Here is a 24,007-nt window from a genome sequence, read left to right on the forward strand (position 1 = left end):
TGTCCTCTGGGAAACGTAGTCCGACAGGGAAGAGCCGGGGATGCGAACAAGATAAACCGGCCGCCAGGTTATGGGCTGCACCTGCACACTTTCACTCGGGCTTAGCGTGACGGCCACAACCTCCGATTTCCAAGGTCAGACCCGGGTTTGGGGTCTGAATTCGGGACCTCTGATTCCTCCGAAGACGGATTTCAGGCCTGGCACTGTGGCTGTCCTTACCCCCTCAACGTGGATGCGCTCGTGCCGTGTCTTAAGAGAATTGTTGTCGGGTGCAGAAGGATCCAACCTGTGAGATTGAGGTGCGAGGTGTATTTTCTGAATCCGAACGTGCGCTTGTTCGAGAATGAGTCTGATCGAGAGGGACAGGGTGTATAACACCACGCGTGACGAAATCGTGTGCCGCAGTTTGCAGACCGTTTGTGACAGTCGATATACTGTATACCGTGTGACTCACGGGGTGAGCTCGGCCACACGCGGCGGTGGTTTGGCGGCACAGTGCAATGCGGTGGGCGCGTGGGGGGCGGCGGAGACCCTGTGATTGACGGTGCGTGCGAGCGGCGCCGCTGTGCCGTCAGTGAGCCTGTAAACTGTTTAGCGCGAGGGTTTGGCCTTGGCGGAGTCGCAAGTGAATTTCCCCAGAAGGCAGGGAGCTGGTTGTTGGGACCAGGAGGGACCTCGGTTTGGGTGCATGAATCACAGATCCCTGCGGCGGGGCGAGCTGCTCCTGGTCCTTTACATGTGCGCGTGGGAGAGATGTGAGGTGACATTATGTGTATAAATGTTCATGAGACACCAGCATTGACTGAGAAGAGTGGAAGCTAGTACAGATTGTCTGCCAGAAGTGACAAATCTACGATTAAGATTTTAACCTTGCTGAAGGGTCAGAAACTCCATCTCTTAAGTTTGACGTGAGGAAATAGATCTATAAGAACAAGTGGTTGTGTTTCTGATTCTTGGTCTCATGTGTAAGATGGATTTCACTTGAGACTGTCACTGGGAGACGGCACTAAGTGAAATATAAGAATTACATGAAAGTGGTTTGTGACTGTATGCAAGTCTCTGGATGACTTGTATAACAGTGTAAGGGCAGGTGATTGTAATGTGATTTTGAGATTGATGTGAGTTTTGACTGAGCATGATTGAGTGTATAATTGGGAGTATGATATGAGAGATTTGGTAAATGTGTTTTCGTGTCTTAATGTAACATACAAGTTAAAATCTGGATGGAAGACAGTTGTGTGTGGTTGTGATCTGAATGTAGTAACTATGAAACACTGCAATATTATGAGGTATGTAAGACTGAATATGATGCGATTTTCTACACTCAACTTTACCATACTTACCTCTAAAAAATAATGTGTAAGCTTCCTGAAGCATGTTTTACTTGAAAATTAAATTTTTAAGGGAAAAAAATTTTAATCGAAGACTATAAAACATGATCTTTAAAAATGAAATAATTTATTGTGATGAAGAATGCAAAATGACCACAAAAAAATTATTTTTAATCTCTGTTTTAGGGTAGCAGGAGTATGGTTGGTATTCTTTGGTGAAAGTGAAATAGAGGAAGTCTATTAAATTCTTGCTCTATCTGTTTAAGCAGAAGAGTTCTGAGTCAAGTGAACAAAAGCCTAACTTGAATAAAAAGCCATATAGCCCCTCAGTCAGTTCCCAGACTTGAGTGCACAGACCTAGAATCCCCTGAATGAAAGACCCGGCTACATTGCCAAAAATATATGTTAATTTTTTTCCCCAAGTCTTCCCCAAGGAAGCTACATACTTTACCAGGGTGACTATATACTGAGGAAAAGGAAATAATAAGACCTTTCAAGAATTACTGCACACTTGATCTGAGCTGCTGCTAAATCTAGGAAACCCAAAACATCATTATGTTCTACTAGTCAGAGTAGGGGCTCAATGGAGTTTCAGCTCAGATCCACCTCACAGTGGGCCCCCGGGTGGGGGTGGGGGCCTAAAACCATCCTGTGGCTTTTTCCCTAGTTCTGGAATGGATAATTGGAATAGGCATACTCAGCAACTGTCAGAATCCCCACACTGGTTTTCTGACCTGCTGAGTGAGGGCCATTTCAGTGGGAAAGGACAAGTGGAAGCTATTAAAACTGCCTCTACCTAGACAAATAATAAACCAAAAGAAATACTGCATTCCTGGAGGTATTGCAGAGATTAGTGCCACCATCAAGCACTTGAAAGATGCAGGTAGTCATTCCCAACACTTACCCTGAAACATATCCCGACACAGCTTGAACAATAGACAGTTATTCTCTCACAATTCTGAAGCCAAAAGTCCAAAATGAAGGTGTCAGCAAGGCCGGACTCCTCCTAGAAACTCTAGGGGAGAATCCATTCTCCACATCTTCCAGCTTCTGGTAGCTGTAGGTATTCCTTGACCTATGTATGGCCCCAGTACTCCAATTTCTGCCTCCATGGTCACATGCCTCCTCCTCTGTCCAATCTCTCTGCCTCACTCTTACAAGGGCACTTGTCATTGTATTTAGGGTCCACCCAGACAATCCAGGAAAAACTTATCTCAAGATCCTTAATTATATCTACAGACTCTTTTTCCAAATAAAATAACATTCACAAGTTCCAGAGTTTAGGCTGCTGATGTACCTTTTCTTGAGTCACCAGTCAGCCCATTACACCCTGTCTCACTAAAAGAACATGTTGTTAAATTTTCTAATTTTTGCCATTCTGATTGGTGAAAAGTGGTTCCAGTTATTTTAATTTGAACTTCTCTTTTCATACATTTAAGGGTCACTTTTACATATTTCTGTGGATTGTTCCTTTCTCTTATTCATTTTTCCTGTCAAGCTTTTTGGTTTCTCCCTCAGTTTGAAAAGCTGTTTTTTTTTTATTGAGTTCTAATTGACATTAGTTTCAGACATACAATACAATGACTTAATATTTGTATATACTGTGAAATGAAGTTTTTTTAATATTAGGAAATTTTGTGGACAATTATGTCCCTCTCTCCCCACTCCAGATTCATTCATTGAAATCCTAATACCCAGTCCTACCTTAAATTGTGACTGTATTTGGAGATTGGGCCTTAAAGAGGTAATCATGTTAAAATGAGGCTATTAGAGTAGAGCCCAATCCAATCTAACTAGTGTCCTTACAAGGAAAGACAATTAAGACACACCGAGAGACACACCAAGACATATGAGGACACAATGAAAAGGCAGCAAGACAAGGAGAAAAGACCTCAAGAGAAACCAAACCTGCCAATATCTTGATCTTGGACTTCCAACTCCAGTATAGTAAGAAAATTAGTTTGTTGTTTAAACCACCCAGTCTGTGGTATTTTGTTATGGCAGCCCTAGAAAACTAAAATAGGCATATTAGCTAACTATGATACATTTTCCAAATATATTATAACTTGTAAGTTGTCTTTTAATTTTATGACTTTTAATGTAGTCAAATCTTTAAATATTTCAAAATTTTCAATATTTTATTACATCTGTTTTCTGAGTCATAGTAAGCTCTTTCTTACACTGAGATTATCTAGGACCTATATGGTTTCATTTTACATCCTGGCTCTATTTGGAGTTCACTGTTGTGGTATGATGTGAGGTATGGAAATAATTTTATTTATTTCCAATGCAAACCCACTTGTCCCAGCTATGTGCTTATATTTTATCTTTTTATTTTGAGGTCATTGTAGATATATATGCCATTGTAAGAATTGAGTTCCCGCATAACCTTCACCCAATTTCTCTCAACGGTAACTTCTTATAAAACTCTAGTACAATATTGTGCCCAGGATATTGATACAATCCACAGAGCTTATTCACATTTTGTCAGTTTTATATACACCCATTTGTGTGTGTCTCTCTGTATATATTTAGCTATATGCAGTTTTATCACATGTTGAGTCATATGACCACCACCATGATTCAGAACAGTTTTATCACAGAGATCCACTGTGTTACCCCCTTCTTTTTGTTAACGTTACCATACATCGTTAATGTACAATTACTTGAACATTATGGTTACTAGACTCCCCTTATTATTAAGTGCCCCCCACATACCCCATTACAGTCACATCAGTGTAGTCCATTGTGTTACCCTTTTACAGCCACCTCCTCTGCACTCCCCATTCCCTGGCAACCTCTAATCTGTTCTCCATCTCTATAGTTTTGTCATTTTAAGAATGTTATATTAATGGAATCATACAATTTGTAACCTTACGAGTTTGACTTTTTTCCACTCAGCATAATTCCCTTGAGATCCATCCACATTTGTGTTTCAATGATTCATTCCCTTTTTTTGCCAGTGTTTCTCTATGGTATAAGATGTGCTCTAGTTTAACCATTTACCCGTTGAAAGACATTTGAGCTATTTCTAGTTTTTGGTTTTTACAAATAAACCTGCTTTGAACATTCATGTGCAGGTATTTGTGTAATGTAAGTTTTTATTTCTCTCGGATAAATGGCCAAGAGTGCAGTTGCTGAGTTGTATGGTAAGCTATGCACTTACTTTTTATTGTGAAACTTCATATATTTCAATTTGGTTCTTTCCCAGCTCTGTGGATAATGGAATTATTCCACTCTCCAAAGGAATCAATGTTTGCAGGATCCTTAATCACAAGGGGAATGCAAACTAAGTCTAGATGTACCCAGTAAAATGATTGAAATTTAAAAAACTGACACTAATAATGCCAATGATGTGGAGCAACTAGAATTCTCATACATGGTAGGTGGGAGTTTAAATGAAACAACCATTTTCAAATGCTATTTTGTAATATTTATTAAAGCTAAATATATGTGTGCTTTCTAACCTAGCAATTCTGTTTGGGTACATAACACAAACAGAACTTATTTCATATGTACACTACAAGACTGGTACAAGAATGTTCATAGCAGTTTTACTCATAACAGTCAATAACTGGAAATAAGCCAAATATCCCATCAGTGGGAGAATAGATAAATTATGGTACATTGAGGCAATATAATACATACCATAATGTTAAATTACAAACTACTGCTACATGCAACAATATGGATGACTCTGATAATACAATGTTGAGTAAGAGGCCAGACACAAAGTTATCATACTGTATGATTCTATTTATATAAAGTTCAAACAGACAAAACTAATCTATTGTGATAGAGATAATTTTTTTAAAAAGGTTAACTTTGAAGTATACTAATTAGAAAGAGATATGAGGGCGCCTTTTGGAATGTTGAAGAGTTTATCAAATGGAGGTTTGTATTCTTATCAAATGTATAATAAATCACAGAACTATGATTTTAAGACCTGTGTTTTACATTGTACAAAAGTCTTATTAAAAATGAAAGAAATCACACATGCTCAATAAATGGCAGATCTATGTTTTGAATCCACATTTCTCTAACTGTAAAACCACTTTTCTTTCAATTCTCATTTTTGCATCAGAAGCCCAGATTTTATTACATTGAGTGGAACCTTGTTTGGTAGGTTTGGATTACCTGAACATGGGCGATTCATTTAAAAACACACACAACTTTTTTAGATTGGTAGATTTACAAGACTGATTACACCCTATATTAGTAGAACAGATGCTCTCAAAGTACAGTATAAAATTAAGCAGAGCAACTGATAAAGATATAGAAGCAGATTTTAACTATGAAAGCCTCATATTTAAATTATTTGTCCAAATATATAAGATTCTGTTCAAAAAAAATAATTACACATGTGCGCAAAAAGGAGTAGGCAGTAAAACACTATTATAATGGGGAAAAGCTGGAAAGAACGTAAATGTCCTACAATAGGGAAATGGTTAATTAGTCAAAAAAATGTAGTCGAAAAATTATGGCACAGTTTGTAATTTGATGACATTAAAAGCTGTTCACTATATATTGTTAGATGAAGGTAGATTACAAAACAGTATTGCAGTATGATTCTATTTTGAATGAAAAAATCCTATATGCCTATATCTATGTGTTTATTTTCAGAGAAACAGGTGAAATAACTTGGAATAAAATGTCCAAAGAAGCTCCTAAATGAGCTTTATTTTAAGCTTTTTGTATTCTCTACATTTCTGAATAAAGAGTCTATTAATTTGCAGTCAGAAAAAATAATAATACAGCAAATCTCTCCCTCTGAGAGCAGAAGAAATAATGTAAGGAGTTACATGTATGATGCATGGAGTGTAATGCAGTGGTTTGAATTGTAGCTTATGAGGACTAAACTTTCTTCATAGACATGAAGACTTTCAGATGAATAACTCAGATATTACCTTAAAGGTCCTAAATCTTGCATCCTAATATTTTATACCCAATGGATTCCTCTTACTGGTTCCCTTTCACTTATCTAGGTTCAGATCTCTTTTTGCCACCAGCCAATGCTGCAAAGAGAAAAATAATATCTGCCTTGGAAATCAGTTAATTAATAATAAACCCTGCACAGAGGAGAAAAAAAATGCATCTTAGGTATTATGTGGCAATACAAAAATTCAAACTGCTTCCTTGATCATCATGCAGAAAAGCAGAGATGCCCATTTCTACTTCCAGGAATCTGAAACCAACCCTTCAGAAAAATTACCTAAGCACCCTAAAGAATCACATTCCCTAATGAGTCACAATGAAGAAAGTAAATGGCTCCAGAATGCAGATTTTGAAATGGAAAATAGAGATATTGTAATCAGGCAGACCCAGTTGGTTAAATAAAGGTCTGCAGGTCCTATAACGTGCCCTTGAACAAATTCCCCTGAGTCTGGTAAGTCATCTATATTCCACTTAGAAGTCAACGCCACATTCCTGAGTCTCCATACCCCTGAAACGATAGGAACCCATGTCCCGAAGAGATCCAGGAAGGGAATGTAAAGTTGGTGAAGACATGGGAGCTGGACAACAAGGAAAAGTTGTTGGTTAAAAAAATTACAAGATATCTATGTAATAGAATACTAAGATAGACATATGCAAAATTATAGAAAATAATTCAAGATATGGAGTATTTTCAAGATAGAGTATCAGTAGAGAAATCACTTTACAGACAGGTTGACCAATACAGTTATATCAATATAGAGTGATAGAAAAAAGTCTAGAAAGTTAAACAGCTGTTTCAGTTATCTGTTACTATGTAACCACCCCAAAAGTTTGTGGCTCAAAATAAAAAAACATCAATTAGCTCATTACTCTAGGGCTTGGCATTTGGGGCTTGGCTTGCCAGAGTAGTTCTACTGATCCCACTCATGTGATAGCAGAAAGCAGGGTGGGTTGGTGGGGGCTGGATGGTCTAAGATGGTATCACTGAAATATCTGGCAGTTGTTGCTGTCAGTTGGGCTTCTGTCTCCAAGTGACCTTTTGTCTTCAAGCAAGCAATCTTAGCCTTCAATACATGGTGCTCTCACTGTAGCATGAGGGGAAAAGCAAAAGCTGCAGACCTCCTAAGGCTTTGCCTTGGAAGTCTCACAGTGTCACTTCCACCATATTCTGTTAGTCAAAATACATCACAGGCTCTGCCTGATAGTAACCTAACTATTCCAGGAGAAGGATAGCAAATACTCCCTTTTCTGAAAAAACAAAACCAAAGAGAACAACAAAATCCTTGATTTTGAGCTTAATTTTCAGATATGCTCAGTAATGTTTTCCTCTCCTCAGGGCTCTTCTCTCAGAGAACTGCACTGCAAAGGATCATGAGACACCAGACCTTTGTTGGAGCATAGACTGGCTAAACTGGAAGAATTCTTCACCACTCAAGCTCCCATCATCTACCACACACTCACTCAGATGGAAGTAAAGGGAGATTAGCGTACTGCTAACTTTTCTTAGTATCAAAGAGAACGCCTGGGTCACTGATATCCAGGGCTGAAATTTTCAATTCACAGCAAGTTTCTTGGGGAGACAGCTCTGGGAATGATATGGTTCTGAAACATGGAACTTGACCTCAGTTTCTAAGGGACAGCCTCTGAGGAAAGAATCCTGTTCCTAGGCTCTCACTTTGTCTTTCTAGGACTCTACCTAAGAGGCACTTTCAACTCTTAAATTCATTCCAAAAAACAGACCTGTGCTTTTTTGCTTGCATGTAACCTTTATCCTACCACTCAAATATCTGACTCCCCTTTGGTGACCATTTCTCTGCAGCTGAAGTCCATAGCTATCAAGCAGGAGAAAAGAGGAGGCAGGGAACCCAGGAATACATATCCTAAGAAAGAACAGAACCCAAAATTGGCCTCTAAGCGGGCAACACTCACTCCACTGATACCCGCTCTGTGCTAAGCATGAGGCTGGGCTCTGGAGGCGGGGGTGGCCTGAAGAAGGCAGCTCAGGCCACGCTCCAGGGCGGGGCGACCCTGGTTAACACGAGCATAGTAAGTAGTCTTTCAGGCACAGATAAACTCTCCGGGAGATTTCTTCAACAAACCCCTCAGTCCTGACGTTAAACCCAGAACTGAAGAAATGAAGCTTTACCCCGTAACACAGTCAAACTCCTACAAGGTCACAGAATTAAAAGACTCTTCCATCACACTAGGAAACAACAGCTCTGTCTTAGGTGGGCGGTCTTAAAACCCAGTGTCACTTACGCCCTATCTGGGCTGACCACGGTCACCCAAAAGGTCCAGCATCGGAGCGGCGACACACATAATCACGCCCCCGTCACGGCCCCATCACCCCACACACAGCCCGCCTCCTCACGGCCAAAGTCGCTCGCACCCTTAAACACGCACACGCGGGCCTGAGCTCCGGGCTGCACACGCCTTGTCGACGCCGTTGGGGCTCGGGGCTTCCTCACCGTGAGCGCCCGCTGCGCTCGGCCTCCGGGACCTCTCGGAGCGCGACGACTGAGAACTGAGGACTCCCGTTCTCACCACTGAGCGGGTATCACCAGAGATGAACCACAGACCCAAGTTGTCTTCAAAAGCTGCACGGGGTCTGTGGGAAATGTAGTTCAAGGTTGGAAAGGCCCGGATGCCGAGGAGGCGCGGAGACCGCGGCCGCGGCCGGGGAGGCCGAATCGCGGAGACACTTGGGAAGCACTGCCCGCCCCTGGGTACGCAGGCGCAGACGGCTGGCCGCGGGTCCGAGGTGAGGCTGGCGGCTCCTGCGGGCGCAAGCCGGCCGGTGGTGCGGGACCCCGGGGGAGTGCCAGGGAAGAAGCGGGAATCCGGGCTGGGGAAAGCAAGGAAGGAAGAGGGATCCTGGGCCCTGCAGGCCGGCGGGGAGAGCGAGGGTCCGGGTCCTGGATAGAGCGAGGAGGGAAGCGAGAACCTAGGCAGAAGAAGGAACCCGGAGCCAGGGCCGGACCGCCGAGAAGGGAATAGGGAGCCCGGCCCCTGAGCGTCCAGCGAGAAACCGGGAGTCCCGGCTGGAGAGGGCCGAGGAGGGAACTGGAAGCCCGCCCGGGGCGGGTGTGAGCTCAGGCAGAGCGGGAATTTTGTCTGTTTTTAGTTTCCGTGACGGGACCCCGGCTCTCGGAGCAAGGCCTGGCACACATGGGCATTCAGTTTGTGTAGCTTTTTGTTCCTGTCCTTGTGTGTGTGTTGGCCATGTGTTACTCCGTGTGACGATTGTTTGTGCAAGTGATGAGTCTCTGCGTGGGTCCATTTTTTAAATTAGGTGCGAGTCGATTTGTGTTTAAGACCGTTTGCTACTTTGGAGAGTCGACAGCAAGGGGTTTTGTGTAGAAATACGTTATGGGCTCTGTGAGACTATGTCTGACATGTTTACCTATAGAATTGGGATTGCGTCGTGGGGGATATAACTGTGCATATGTAATTTCTTAAGTATTTTACATGCACAATCCACAGTGAATATAGCTCATTGTAGATAGAACGCTTGAAAAATTGGATGCATAACTAGTTAAGTATGTCTTGTTTAGGTTATCTGGATACTGGCCATTTTATATGTCTGTAGAATTTCACTCCGACAATTAAACAAGCAAAGTAGATTTCTCAAGTGGAGAGAAGGAGGTAAAATCAAAATAATTTTCAGACGGTAATATCCTTTCCCCATGTTGACTAATGATGATATATTGAAATGAGTAGACCACCATTTGGAGCATACAAAAAAAAAAACTTCCTCCCAGAACTGCCATTCTCAAAATTTCTATTTGGGTGAGGTTGTTTTTTGTTTTTTTCCTGCTGCTGGATGAATTGCCTCGTGGACAATAATTTCCTCAGTCATTCTGAAGATAATAAAACCTGTTGAATATTTAAGCACAAGATCAGTTTCATCTTATAATAGTCATTTAGCTAAATAAAATCTTCACTGTAGAAATTAATACTTCAGACTTGTTTTAAAAGCAAAATCTCTCCCTTCTGCTGGAAGACTGCCACAGGAAAAACATATGATCAGTTTCTTCTCTAATTCCTCAACCTCTATTTTGTCTCCTCTTTACTCCCTCTAGGTGGGTAGTCTCCAGCTGGAATGGATTGGGAACTGGAGAAGGGAAGAGGAGTCAGTCAGGGACAAGAAGAGGCTATATGACTGATTCCATTATAATTTAGTGTAAGTAATCTCTTACCTTCTGACAGAACCCACTGCTGGGAACTTACAGATACACTTCCCTTCTCCTGGGCACAGCCACTTCTCCAGCTCCCTCCCCAGTGCTTCCCCTGGGCCTGCAGTGGCCCATGTGCTCTGTTGGATCTTGTCTCTCCAGGCAGTCCTCTTGAACAGGAGGATCCACGCCAACCCAGGCAGGCTCCATCCATGGGTTCCCCATCTAGAGCCCAGGTGAGAATTAGTCTCCTCAGACACTTGCCTTCCCAAAGACTAGAAATGTACATTTTTTTCCCAGAATTCACTCACCCATTTTTTTCCCAGTGACGTCAGGGTCTGAGGTACCCTTTATTATAAGGAAGGAAGAAGCACCACTTTTCCTCCCTCTGGAAAACCATGTCCTAAAACTAATTTATCCTCTTCAAGAGGGAGTTAAATTAATAGTAGCAAAACCCTACAATCAGCTGCTTTGTAAGACTTATAGAATAAGGGACATTTAGAAACTTGTTTCTTTGGGATGTTGGCTGAGACTGACACAGAAATATTTCTAAGTTACCATCCTGTTAAAAATGAACAATGACAACAATTAGAAAACTCAAAAGGTTTGCTGGAAAAAACATTAACAAATCAGTAGGCTTCATATATATGTGTGTATGCATGTGTTATATGTATGTATTAGAAAACTATGGAAAATGTCAAGTACCATCAAAAATGAGATACAAAGGACTTCATGATATATTTTTAAAAATACAGATGTTCTTAAGGGACTTAAAAATTAAGACTTGTACTTAAGGACAGGAAGACAAATGATAAAGTGGCCAAAACTTCCTAACATTTTGTGTGGTTCCATTAAAATTTCAATAAAATTTTTCAACTTTCTGAAGTTCTTAGGAGAAAATGAACAAGCCAGAAATTCTGAAAGAGAAAAATAATGAAGGGGGAAGTAGCCCTACCTGATACTAAGATATGTTTTAAAACTATAATAATTGCAGAGTGATCCTGTCAATTAAATGAACAGATTGATGGGACCAAGTATAAAATCCAGATTTACTCAAATATATAAAGGAAATAAAGTATAGGATAACATTGACAGTTTTGATGAGTGATAGATATACAGGTTGAATACCTGGTGGTGCTAAACCAGATGACCATAATCTTTTTAACTTATTTCTGCATGGGGAAAAAAGAGAACCTATGAAAAAGTATTATAAATAAATACAGGATTAATTTCCTTCTTTTAGGAAAGATCTACTATCAATCTAGAAAACAGAACTAACCTAATAGAAAAAGGAAAGAATTATGAGACCATTTACAGATGAAACTAAAAATATTTTTTAAACTTACAAACAGAAGCTTGTCTTGTAATAAAAAAAAAAACCTCAAACCACAATTTAAATCTATTAGATAGGCCAACACCAAGAAGTTTATACAAGTAATATTCAGGGTATGGGGTGACAGGTAGTCTCATAGATGAGGGAAAGCAGCATGGAAGTATCTAATAACAATAGACTGCTAGGAGAGAAAATGTGTTAGAGAGGAGGGGAGCTTGCTGAGAATCAAACTTGTTGCCCCAAAAGCCTGTGTCTCTGGCTTTAAGATAAAATAAGGTTTGTCTACCTATTCTCCTGACTGAATTTATCTGCGATTGGCAGAATAGACAAAGGCCTAAGCAAGGGAAATGGATGCAATTTTAACTGAATCATAAGTCATAAAAGAGCTGTAAGGCCCCCCTATGTTATCGCAGCACTATTTACAATAGCCAAGAAATGGAAGCAACCTAAGTGTGCATCAGTAGATGAATGGATAAAGAAGATGTGGTACATATACACAATGGAATATTATTCAGCCATAAGAAGTAAACAAATCCTACCATTTGCAACACCTTGGATGGAGCTAGAGAGTATTATGCTCAGTGAAATAAGCCAGGCGGAGAAAGACAAGTATCAAATGATTTCACTCATCTGTGGAGTATAAGAACAAAGAAAAAAACTGAAGGAGCCAAACAGCAGCAGACTCACAGAACCCAAGAATGGACTAACAGTTACCAAAGGGAAAGGGACTGGGGAGGAAGGGTGGGAAGGGAGGGATAAGGGGTGGGGGGGAAGAAAGGGGGCGCTAAGATTAGCATGCATAATGTGGGGGGGGCGGAGAGGGCTGTGCAACACAGATAAGTAGTGATTCTACAGCATCTAACTACGCTGAGGGACAGTGACTGCAGTGGGGTATGTGGGGGGAACTTGGTGATGGGAGGAGTCTAGTAAACATAATGTTCCTCATGTAACTGTAGATTAATGATACCAAAATAAAAAAAAGAGCTGTAACGCATGTGTGGTGTCATGTGTTTTTTTTTTCATCCTGGCTTTGCCTTTTTAGGAACTGCCCCTTCCCAAAAGAGAGCCGGAGGAAGACTGCTCATCTCTTACAATCTGAAAATCATGGCTCAGGTAAGGTGATTGTACCTTTCTCTTTTCTAAAATAGTCTTTTTGTTTCCTTTCCTTTTTTTTCTAACGGCAATTTGAGCATTTGCCTTCTTGTACTAAATCTTTCTGCCTATCTTCCCCTTCAGGGAAGTGGTCTTTATTTCTTCTCATACTGGCCAGATAAGCCTTTACCTTCCACAAGTGCTCTAAATTTAACCAGTGTTCACACATTAAGTGGGTGTATCATTCAGCATTTTTCTCAGCCTTCTCCCAGAAGCAATGCTGAGACAGGAATACATTTCCTCAGATTAAATGACAGTATAGTACTGCATGAACTTGTATAGATAAAAGCAGTCAAGAGGGAGAAATGGATAGGTTGCTATTAGTAAGTGGCAAGAAGTTCTGTCTTGAGGCTTTGGAAATACAGCTATGGTTGGCAGATTGTACAAAGAACCAAGAATCCTCTATTTCTCCTGTCTGAGCCTTCAGTTCTGCTAATTCCCTAAAAATTTCAGCCTACTGATAACATTCCTCCAGTATGCTAAAGATATTTTAGATTTATTCCTAGTTTTAAATTTCTTCTAACTGTATATTTGGATGCAGGGAAAGTAAATGTTCTATGCTTAGATCACCATGCTGAATTAGGAGTGTTAACTTGAAATATTCTGCTCTTGCTTTCAAAAATGTTTGCCCCTAGTTCTTTCAGAAAATTTACTTTATATTGGGACCTCTTAAATACTGGTGTTCTCCAGATTCTGTATTGGTTCTCTTCTCTTTACAGTCTCCTGTTCTACCACTATTCTAATAAGGCTCAAAAAATTTAATCTTAAACCTGTGTTCTGAATGTCAAAACCATAGCCAGCCTCCAGGTAGATATCACCATCACTTGCATATTCCACAGATACTTCAGGCACATGCCCAAATTTTACCTCATTATCTCCTCCTCATCCTAATCTTTTTTGTTTCTGTTTTTTCCAGTCTGCTTATGCCTCCAGCCCTACCCATCTGCTAATACAGCTCACTTGAGTTAAATGTCTCTCTTCCATTGCACAACCATTTAGTGGTGGATCTTATTCCTTATTCCACATTCCCTTAATCCCCACTGATCCTTTCTATTGGTTGTCTCTCTCATAATGGTCATTTGTCTTCCCATTTAACACCTTTGCTCCTTTTCTAATCCTCCAAGTGCTCACCACAGTCTTCACTTATGGATCTTGTGTTTCTTATGCTTTTCTGTTTAACTTTGTGTTTGTGTATGTGTGGTAAAATATATATAACATAAAATTTTACTGTTTCAACCATTTTTCATGTGCCGTAAGTACATCCACAATATTGTATGTCGGCACCACTCTCTATTTCCAGAACGTTTTCACCATCCCAAACAGAAACACTATACCAATAACATTAAACAATAGCTCTTACCTTATGCCTTTTAGAGCATCAGATGCAAAGCACATTATAGGAATGTGTAAAGGTAATCCATTATGGTAGAGGAAAATGTTAAAATGCTCATTAACAGTTTAAATTCATGAGTAGTAATCATTAATAATAACAATAATGTAGTTTTCCAGTTCATGATTATATGTCCTTTTATTTAGAAATTTAAATTTTTTCAATATTTGTTGTAAACCAATCTTGCAAATGTTTAGTTATATTAATCCCATTATTTCTTTCTTTATGCTGTTGTAAATGCTATTTTTTATTTCAAATTCCCATTGTTTATTGCTACTATATGAAAGTGCAAATGATTTTTGATACTGACTTGCATTCTAAACTTAGCTCTAGTAAGTTTTTGTAGATTCTTTAGGATTTTCTATATAGACAATCATGTCATGTGTGAATAATGACTGTCTGCCTTTTTGCTTTCCAATCTGTATTCCTTTTATTTCTGTGTTGCTTTACTACACTGTCTAAAACCTTCAGTACAATGTTGAATAGAGGTAGTGAGAACAGACATTTTTGCCTTATTCCTGACTTAGGGGAAAAGCATTCAGTCTTTCCCTATTAAGTATGATATTAGCCATAGCTTTTACATAGAAGCTCTTTATCAGATTTATCAGGTTAAAGTAGTTCAAGTTTACTAATAACTTTTATCACAAGTGGGTCTTGAATTTTGTCAGAAATTTTCCTGCATCTTTTGGCTTTTCTACATTATACAGCTTTTCTTTTCTCAGTTAACATGATGAATTATATTGATTTTGAAGTGCTAATCTGACTTCAGAGCCCTAGGATAAACCCCACTTAGTCCTGATATATTGTATTTTATATATTACTTGATAAATTTGCTAATATATTCTTAAGGATTTTTTTGCTTGTGGTTCATGAGGAATTTGGTCTGTCTTTGTAATAGCATTGTCCAGTGTTGGTATCAGGGTAGCACTGTCTTCTAAAATGAATTAGGAAGTATTTGTACTGTTATTTTCTGAAAGAATTTGTGTAGAATTGGTATTATTTCTTCCTTAAGTGTTTGTTAGAATTCACCAGGGAAGCAAGCCTTCTGACCCTGGAGATTTATTTGTGGGAAGGTGTTTAAGTAGCAATCAGTGTTCTTAATATAAATTGGTCTATCATGTTATCAATTTATTTTTCTTCCGTGAGATTTTATAGTTTGTATTGTTCAAGGAATTTGTCCATTTCATCTAAATTGAAAAATTTATTGGCATAAAATTGTTCAGTATACTCTTTTTATCCTTTTAATGTTTGTATAATCTGTAGCAACGCCCTTTCATTCCTGTTATTGGTAGTTTGTGTCTCTTTGTTCCTTGGTCAGTTGGCTAGAGGTTTATCAATGTCATTGATCTTTTCATATTGTCAGCTTTTGGTTTCATTGATTTCCTCCATTGCTTTTCTGTTTCCTGTTTCTTCACTTCTGCTCTTCCTTTTTTCCTTTCTTTTTCATTACTTTGGGTTTAATGAACTCTTTCTACTTTTATAGAAGGAAGTTTGCATCATCGATGAGAACTTTCTTTTTTCTAGTAGAAGCATTGAATAGTATAAATTTCCTCTGAGCACTATTCCAGTAGTCTTCAACAAATTTTGACTTGTATTCATTTTCATTTCAGTTAAAAATATTTTCTAATTTCCCTCATGATTTCTTTTTTGACCCACTGGTGGTTTAGGAGAAGGGTGTTTAATTTCCAAATACTGGGGGTTTTTCCAGATAACTGTCTGTTATTAACTTCTAGTTTAATTCTGTTGCAGTCAGGGAACATACTCTGTATGATCACTATCTTAAATTTATGGAGACATTTTTATATCACAGATCATAGTTTAATTTGATGAATAATCTGTGTACACTTGCAAAGAATATATATTCTGGTGTTATCAGATGGATTTTCTCTAAATAATCAGGCCAAATTGGCTGTGAAGGTAAAGACTTCATTATCCTTAATGTGTGTCATAGCAATAACAGAGAGGAAAATTGAAATATTTACTTAAAATTGTAGGTTTATCTTTTTTCCTTTTCAGTTCTATCAGTATTTACTTAATATATTTTGAAGTTCTGTTTTAGTTGCTTTCACATTAAAGATTGTTATGTTCTGTCATGAACTGACCCCCTGTATCATTATGAAATAACTCACTTAATCCCTGATAGTATTCTTTTTCTGAAATCTATTTTGTTTTATATTATTATAGTCATTTTTGCTTTCTAATGTTTACTACATACATAGTATACATATTTTCCATTATTTCTACTTTAATCTACCTGTTTTAATATTTATAGTGAGTCTCTTACAGACAGTACAGTTGACCCTTGAACAACAAGGTTGTCAGGGTGCTGACCCCCTTCTCCTCACCATGCAGTCAAAAATCTATATATAACTTTTGACTCTCCCAAAACAAAGGAACAGGATCAAAACTAGTCCCCAGTATCTAATCAGCTTGTTTTGATCCCAGTTCCAATCCATGCAGGGATCAGTGTCATTCAAAGATGTGACTGTCGACTTTACTCCAGAGGAGTGGCAGGAACTGGATCCTGCTCAGAAGACTCTATACATGGATGTAATGTTAGAAAACTATTGTCACCTCGTTGCTGTGGGTAAGAAAAACTCTTTAAATCTTTCAGTAGCATGCATTTCTTTTCAAAGTGCCTGAAGTATGTGTGATCATGAATTTCAGGGATAAGAAGTGGTGAATTCTTTTTGGTTAGCAAAAAGAATGATTGTATCTTTACTTATCCAGTGCAAGGTGTTAAGTTTACTGTTACACAAAGGAGTATCTTAATTGGCAGTACTGAAGATGCACCTTACTGATTTTTTTAATGTATTGAAGCCTATGCAACTTAATCCAAATTTTCCCTTAATCAGGCTGTCATATGACGAAGCCTGATGTGATCCTCAAGTTGGAACAAGGAGAAGAGCCATGGACATCATTTGCAGGTCATACCTGCTTAGGTGGGTCTGTTAACACTTAACCAGATGAAATCTAGTGGGAAATAAATTCTAATGTGGTCACAGGGTGGGTAGCCCCTTTGAAATATTTTAGGAGTCTTTTTAAAGAATTCTAGCCTATCATGCCTTCAAAACTTAGAACTTTCAGTAATCACTCTTCCCATATATTTCTTGGTTTGCTTGATGTTAACAAAAATAGGTTACAGTCTTAATTTAATAAAATGAATTTAAAATAAGCTCTCCATCTTTAGATCTTTTTTCTTGTTTTGTGTCTTTAACATTCTCAGTCTCTTATTTCCTTGCTATCATATGGATTTGTTTTAGGCATTTTTAAATCTATCTTTAAAAAGAAACTTCTTGGTGAATGTTTCTCTTCTCAGTTGCTTTCCATTTTCTTTTTCTTTTTCTTACCTCAGATTTGCTTTCTGTGCTAAGTTTAAGTTCCCATTCTCACCACAAATCTAACTATTAATTTTAAAACTCATTTGCCTTGGCCCAGACTGATAATTCCACAGTTGCATTTTCTTCCACTAAACTTGTGATTCATTTTATATGACTGATCATCATTCCTTAAATCAACCCTTAGTTTGGGTAAAACACTAACTCATTCTTATCTTCATTCTCTGAGTGATTATTTCCAGAGTGATTACCAAGGAAGTGTGGTTTGTTTTCTTCATATTGCAGCCAAATTGCCTGGAACAATGCCTGGCATGTAATAGTCACACAGATTCTTTTTTAATGTATATTGTTTCATTGGACTCTCTTATTTCATTATTTCTCTTATTTGTCTTCAAGGGATCTGTCTTTAAATTATAGTAATCCCATCTTAAATTTTTTCCCATTATCTATTTCTAAATTATTTGTTCCTGATGTGATACCAGCTTGATTTTTCTGTCTCTGTCATCATCTCTTATGGATCTCCTCACAATTTGTATTGTTTATCAGCCTGTGAAATATATTTACATCCTTCCCTGTTTTCATTTCTCACTAACATCATACAAAATGACAACTGTCTTATTTCATGTCTTGACTGCAATCTTGACTGCTATAATTTTTGTCCTGTTTCTTTCAGTTTATGTTGTTACCTTCCTCACAAGCTATATCACTTATTCCCAATTATTTGTTATTTATTATTATGTGAAGTTGAAGTTTTTCATTTAAGGGCTACCAAAAAAAGCCCCCATCTGGTCTTCTCAACTTTATTTCTCTTATGGAAAAATCTTGATTTTCACTTGATCCAGTCTCCTAAGTGTTCTCAACACATGTAGGATTTATCATGTCTGTACTTTTCATTGGGTTGTGTTCTCCCTTCTTTATACTATATATCTTTAAAGTCTCGATATTTCTTTTCCATGAACTATTTCTTGACTACTTCACATCATATCCCCTTTTTCTTTTACTGAGTTCCCATGTTACCTAACTAACTATATCATATACAGCTGTTGGATATGATTTTATAATTTGTACTTGGATTGTACATACATGGTTTATGCTTAAGGATTCTTTTCCTCAAAGATAAGATCTTCTGTTTGAATCTTCTTTGCTGTACTATATATCATGTTAGGTATTCAGTAGTCATTTCATTAATTTTTTGTGGAATTATACAGGGGAAATATCTTTTTCCTCCATTCAGAAGCATGTACTGGTAAGTTCCTTTCAGATATACCTGCTCAGGCCATGGCTTTATAAATTCTGGCTGAAATGGTTGGATATTACCAAACACTATCTGTGACACACAGTGTTAATGTAAACTCAGAAGAGTTCAAGGGAGATAACCAATAAAATATTCCTTTCTATTAGAAAGGATTACTTTCAAAGTCTGTATTTTTCATAGGATATTTATGACACTGTGAGCTTGTAAAAAGATTTGTTCAAATGACTTTACTAGACCATAGTTATTTTTAAGTTATGAAGAAATAGTGCTTAAAGTAGTGAGGGAAAATATGCAAATGGTTTTTGTTAGCATCAAACAGTAGGCTTTCCTTGAAGATTCCCTAAATATGTGTAGAAATAAGACTGGAAGGCAAGCCAATTGAGTAAAAGAACATAAGCAAAGCATTGATTAGGAATAAGTGAGATACTTATAGGACATTAAATACTAGGCCTTATTTGTTATGGCTGAGATTTTTCAGGTATGTGGACAACCCTCAAAACTTGTTTGCATATAAAAACTGAATCTAGGTGATATAAAGTTTTGTTTACAGGAGGAATTCCATGTATGTTAGTGTTAGGAGTGATGGACTCAAGGAAAAAATAGATTTTTGAGCCTAGATTTAACATTGTTCTCCTAGATGTGGATGATTACAAAGCAACAAAAGTCAATTATAACTGTAAGTTTATAAGGGAAATGAAGGTTAAGGTTAATGAATGATATACAACCAGAATGAAAAATCTGGCATTTCTGATCTGCCATGTAGAAACCTGGAGTTAAGGAATATAACTGTATGGGGGAAAGACTTGAACTACTCTTTCTTTAAGCCTGAAAAAATAAATCAGCTATTGAAAAGATGAATAGTTAAAATTGATGGTCATTAGAGTTTTATTACTGAACAACTCCGAAAGGATTGATAGTTAACAGCAATCTGACTGTACCAGTGAATATGCCCCTAGTTTGTTTAAAGTTTCTGTTGGATGTGTTTTCTTAGTTCTTCTCTCACAAAAGAAAATGATTCCCAGTTATGTGGAGGACTAGAGGCTAGACTATAAGATTGTTTCCCTAAACATTAAAAATTCATGCTTGGAAAGATTAATTATCCATTGAAGTCTACATTGAAAGGAGTGGTGGAAAAACTGGAAATATTTTCCCTCACCATCTAAGGGTGAATATATGTAAGTATAGGCTCTGATCTGTGTCCTCCAAAAGTAATACTTCCTCCAGTATTCTCTCTGAACAACCTTTTCTGATTTATTTTGTTTGTCCATCCTACTTAAAACTTTATGCCCTTGAAAGGTTCACTTCCTTGTCTCTAAATCCACCAATCCAATCAATCCCTCTGTCAACTATTTTTTGTCTCACTGCTTCTTGCATTCATTTTTTATATGAAGTTCTAGTACAAAGTGCAACAGTTACCACTGTTCATTGTTTATTTCTCCATCCTTTTCCACAGTAAAGCAGAGTTTTTATTTAGCTTCTGTGTCTTTTCCCAGGTAGTGAGTAATTTGTCCTGGGTTGTCTTTGGCCTCATATACTAGGTCCTCATACAATTTCTTTCCATAGTAAATGTGTGAGGATTCACAACTTGTTATTAATTATATTCTTTTCTAGAAGAAAACTGGAAAGCTGAAGACTTTTTAGTGAAATTCAAGGAACACCAAGATAAGTATTCTACATCAGTTTTATTCATCAACCACAAAAAACTCATTAAGGAGAATAGTAATGCATATGAAAAGACATTTATGTTAAGCAAAAGCTCTGTTAGTTCTAAAAGTCTACCTCCTGAATATGAAACTCATGGAAAGATTTTTAAAAGTGTTTCAGAATTAATCATCAGTAATCTAAGCCCTGCAAGAAAGAGACTTAGTGAATATAATGGATATGGGAAATCACTCCTCAATACTAAGCCAGAGACAGCTCATCCTGGAGCCACATCCCATATTCAACGTGGCAGGGCTGTCATTCATAATGAAATGCTTATGCAGTATCAAAAGATGGAAACTTCAGCACAGTCATTTGGATATAATAACTGTGAGAAATCCTTCCTTAAAAAGGGAGGCTTAATTACACATAATAGAGCTTACAGAAGGGAAAATCCCTCTGAATACAATAACAGGAGAAGGGCAACCAATATTGAAAAAAAGCATACATGCACCGAATGTGGAAAGTCCTTCTGTAGGAAGTCAGTATTGATTCTGCATCAGGGAATTCACACAGAGGAAAAACCCTATCAATGTCATCAATGTGGAAATTCATTTAGAAGGAAGTCTTATCTCATTGATCATCAAAGAACTCACACAGGGGAGAAACCCTTTGTTTGTAATGAATGTGGTAAGTCCTTCCGCTTAAAGACAGCCCTCACTGATCATCAGAGAACACATACAGGGGAGAAATCATATGAATGTCCACAGTGTAGAAATGCCTTCAGATTGAAGTCACACCTCATTCGTCATCAGAGAACACATACCGGAGAGAAACCATATGAGTGTAATGACTGTGGGAAGTCCTTCCGCCAGAAGACAACACTCTCTCTACATCAGAGAATTCATACAGGAGAGAAACCCTATATTTGTAAAGAATGTGGGAAGTCCTTTCACCAGAAGGCAAACCTTACTGTACATCAGAGAACTCATACAGGGGAAAAACCCTATATTTGTAGTGAATGTGGGAAATCCTTCTCCCAGAAGACAACCCTTGCTCTTCATGAGAAAACTCATAATGAGGAAAAACCCTATATTTGTAGTGAATGTGGGAAGTCCTTCCGCCAGAAGACAACCCTTGTAGCACATCAGAGAACACACACAGGGGAAAAATCCTATGAATGTCCTCATTGTGGGAAGGCTTTTAGGATGAAGTCATACCTCATTGATCATCACAGAACTCACACAGGAGAGAAACCATATGAATGTAATGAATGTGGGAAATCCTTCAGTCAGAAGACAAATCTCAATCTACATCAGAGAATTCATACAGGGGAGAAACCCTATATTTGTAATGAATGTGGGAAGTCCTTTCGCCAGAAAGCAACCCTCACTGTACATCAGAAAATACATACAGGGCAGAAATCCTATGAATGTCCTCAGTGTGGGAAAGCCTTTAGCAGGAAGTCATATCTCATTCATCATCAAAGAACTCATACAGGAGAGAAACCATATAAATGTAATGAATGTGGGAAATGCTTCCGCCAGAAGACAAATCTCATTGTACACCAGAGAACTCACACTGGGGAGAAACCCTATATTTGTACTGAGTGTGGTAAGTCCTTCAGTTATAAGAGAAACCTCATTGTCCATCAAAGAACTCACAAGGGAGAAAACACAGAAATGCAATAAACGATGTGATATCTTTGTGAAGCCTTTTCAAGTTATTGTAAAACTTTAGTTTTTTTTAAGCATGCTAAATATGGTAACAGGTACTTTTAATCACAAATGTAATAATAGTTTTTAAAGTACCATACCACATAACTATTTACCTACTGTTTACTAACATATAAAATGGGTATGATCATGGTTATTGAACCATATCAGCTATGAAGCTAATTTTTTAAGTTTTCGGGTTCTGCTGACTCCATTTGTATAAATACATGCAGAAGCAAGATACATACTAGTTATAAGCATCAGTCTCCATAAAAGAAATAAAATATGAAGTATATTTCTTATTGCACTCTGGAATAAAATGTAAGTGTTACTTCCCCAAAGATTACCGCTTCCCTCTCTTCAATATCATGTAGTTTTTGCATGCCTTTCAATTGTATATATATTTTGTCATGTCATGAATTCTTTTGTGTCCTGATTCAACATTTTTAAGATTTCATGCATTATTGCATGTGGCAGTAATGTATTCGTTTTCATTCTGTATACTATTCCATTTTAAGAATATACCACTATTTATCCTCTTGATGGATATTTGTTTTTTTATAATTCATGTTATAATAAAATACTATTAAATATTGTATATGTGTATGTATATATAGTTCTGTTGATTTTATACTAAGACTGGAAGTAGTCCAAGGGTGTATGTAAATTTTTCAGATATGGTAGATACTACCAAACACCTCTCAGACCTTGCTCAAAATGAGGTGATTCACTTTGGAGACTAACAGTCTAATTGTAATCAATATGGTAAAGGTCTTTACCAGTCATTCAACTGGGGAATTCCTACTAAAAATAAATCCTTATAATATTGTGAGAAGGCTTTAAGCATGAATATATGTAAAATAGAAAGACCTTTAGCTGTGGCTTAAAACTTAGACAAAACCAGAGAATATGTATTGGAGGGAATCCTATAGTTGTGATTACTGGAGTCCATTTAAAGCCATAATTTATGCCTTATAAAAATTAAATACTTCATATTAGAGAAAGGGAAATTAAGGAGCATAGGTGAGTCAAATTTGGGAGTACAGGAGTCATAGTAGGCAGAATTATGAAAAAAATATATTAAGTAAGCCTATGTATCGTAATAAGCCTATTAAATAAACCTTTTATACTATGATTTGTCTCAGGAAATGTGGGTCTCTGAAAATCTCAAATGAAAAATAACGAGAGATTCTGTTTGAGAAATGGAAATCTGCTAAGATGATAATGTCTATAGCGTCTTTTCTGTGAAAATAGTAAGCTCAGCAGCAACTTCAACAGTGTTACTGAAGGCCCTTAGGATTGCTCATAACCAATATTTACTATGTACATGAAGTTACTGTGTACAATAAAGCTTAGTATAATTTTAAGCTGTTTGACTTTTCCAATTGAATAGAACTGTATATGAACAAGAAAATGGTTGGTGGTTTAAATGTCTGACAAAAAATTTAATTCTTTTGGCCTATGAAAAGGGACAGCAATTGTCAGTGGATAGTAAATAGAAATAATGCTTATCAGTCCTGGTCTTGCACACTTCAGAGCAAAAAAGGAATAGTGGGTAATATACATGAAAATTTAGACTTGAAAGGGATATAAAATATATAATGTCTGACTGGACAGAACTTTGTGAAATTTAGCCTTAATAATTGCTATTTATGCTTAGAACTTAAGAGGGCTGGCAGGATGAACATATTAGAATAAAATAACTGCAAATCGGTAAGATGACAGGATCTATATTCAGACCT

The 24,007-nt window shown here is 37.7% G+C and overlaps 1 protein-coding gene across 13 annotated transcripts; it reads left to right on the forward strand.

Moving 5' to 3' along the window:
• ZNF567 (zinc finger protein 567) lies at positions 1 to 22,861 on the forward strand. Of its 13 annotated transcripts, none has more exons than XM_073226202.1 (9): positions 1 to 134; positions 7,603 to 9,027; positions 10,349 to 10,449; positions 10,604 to 10,677; positions 11,685 to 12,483; positions 12,817 to 12,887; positions 16,762 to 16,903; positions 17,172 to 17,258; positions 20,521 to 22,861. In XM_073226202.1, the coding sequence occupies exons 6-9, from the start codon at positions 12,879 to 12,881 to the stop codon at positions 22,239 to 22,241; spliced, it is 1,959 nt and encodes a 652-aa protein (XP_073082303.1). In that variant the 5' UTR covers positions 1 to 134; positions 7,603 to 9,027; positions 10,349 to 10,449; positions 10,604 to 10,677; positions 11,685 to 12,483; positions 12,817 to 12,878; the 3' UTR covers positions 22,242 to 22,861. The 13 variants fall into 13 exon arrangements, with proteins under 13 accessions (XP_073082303.1, XP_073082312.1, XP_073082307.1 ...); XM_073226211.1 differs by having other exon boundaries at positions 16,777 to 16,903; XM_073226206.1 differs by having other exon boundaries at positions 7,603 to 8,992.
• The last annotated feature ends 1,146 nt before the right edge of the window (positions 22,862 to 24,007 follow it).

This window comes from Manis javanica, chromosome 17 (assembly GCF_040802235.1).
Source record: "Manis javanica isolate MJ-LG chromosome 17, MJ_LKY, whole genome shotgun sequence".
Taxonomy (NCBI): Eukaryota; Metazoa; Chordata; class Mammalia; order Pholidota; family Manidae; genus Manis; species Manis javanica.

What these genes read in the sequence shown, in the direction of transcription:
- ZNF567 (XM_073226202.1), top strand. An exon ending in TTGTCACCTCGTTGCTGTGG is followed by an intron (nt 16,904 to 17,171) that starts GTAAGAAAAACT and finishes TCCCTTAATCAG; the next exon opens with GCTGTCATATGACGAAGCCT. An exon ending in TGCAGGTCATACCTGCTTAG is followed by an intron (nt 17,259 to 20,520) that starts GTGGGTCTGTTA and finishes ATTCTTTTCTAG; the next exon opens with AAGAAAACTGGAAAGCTGAA.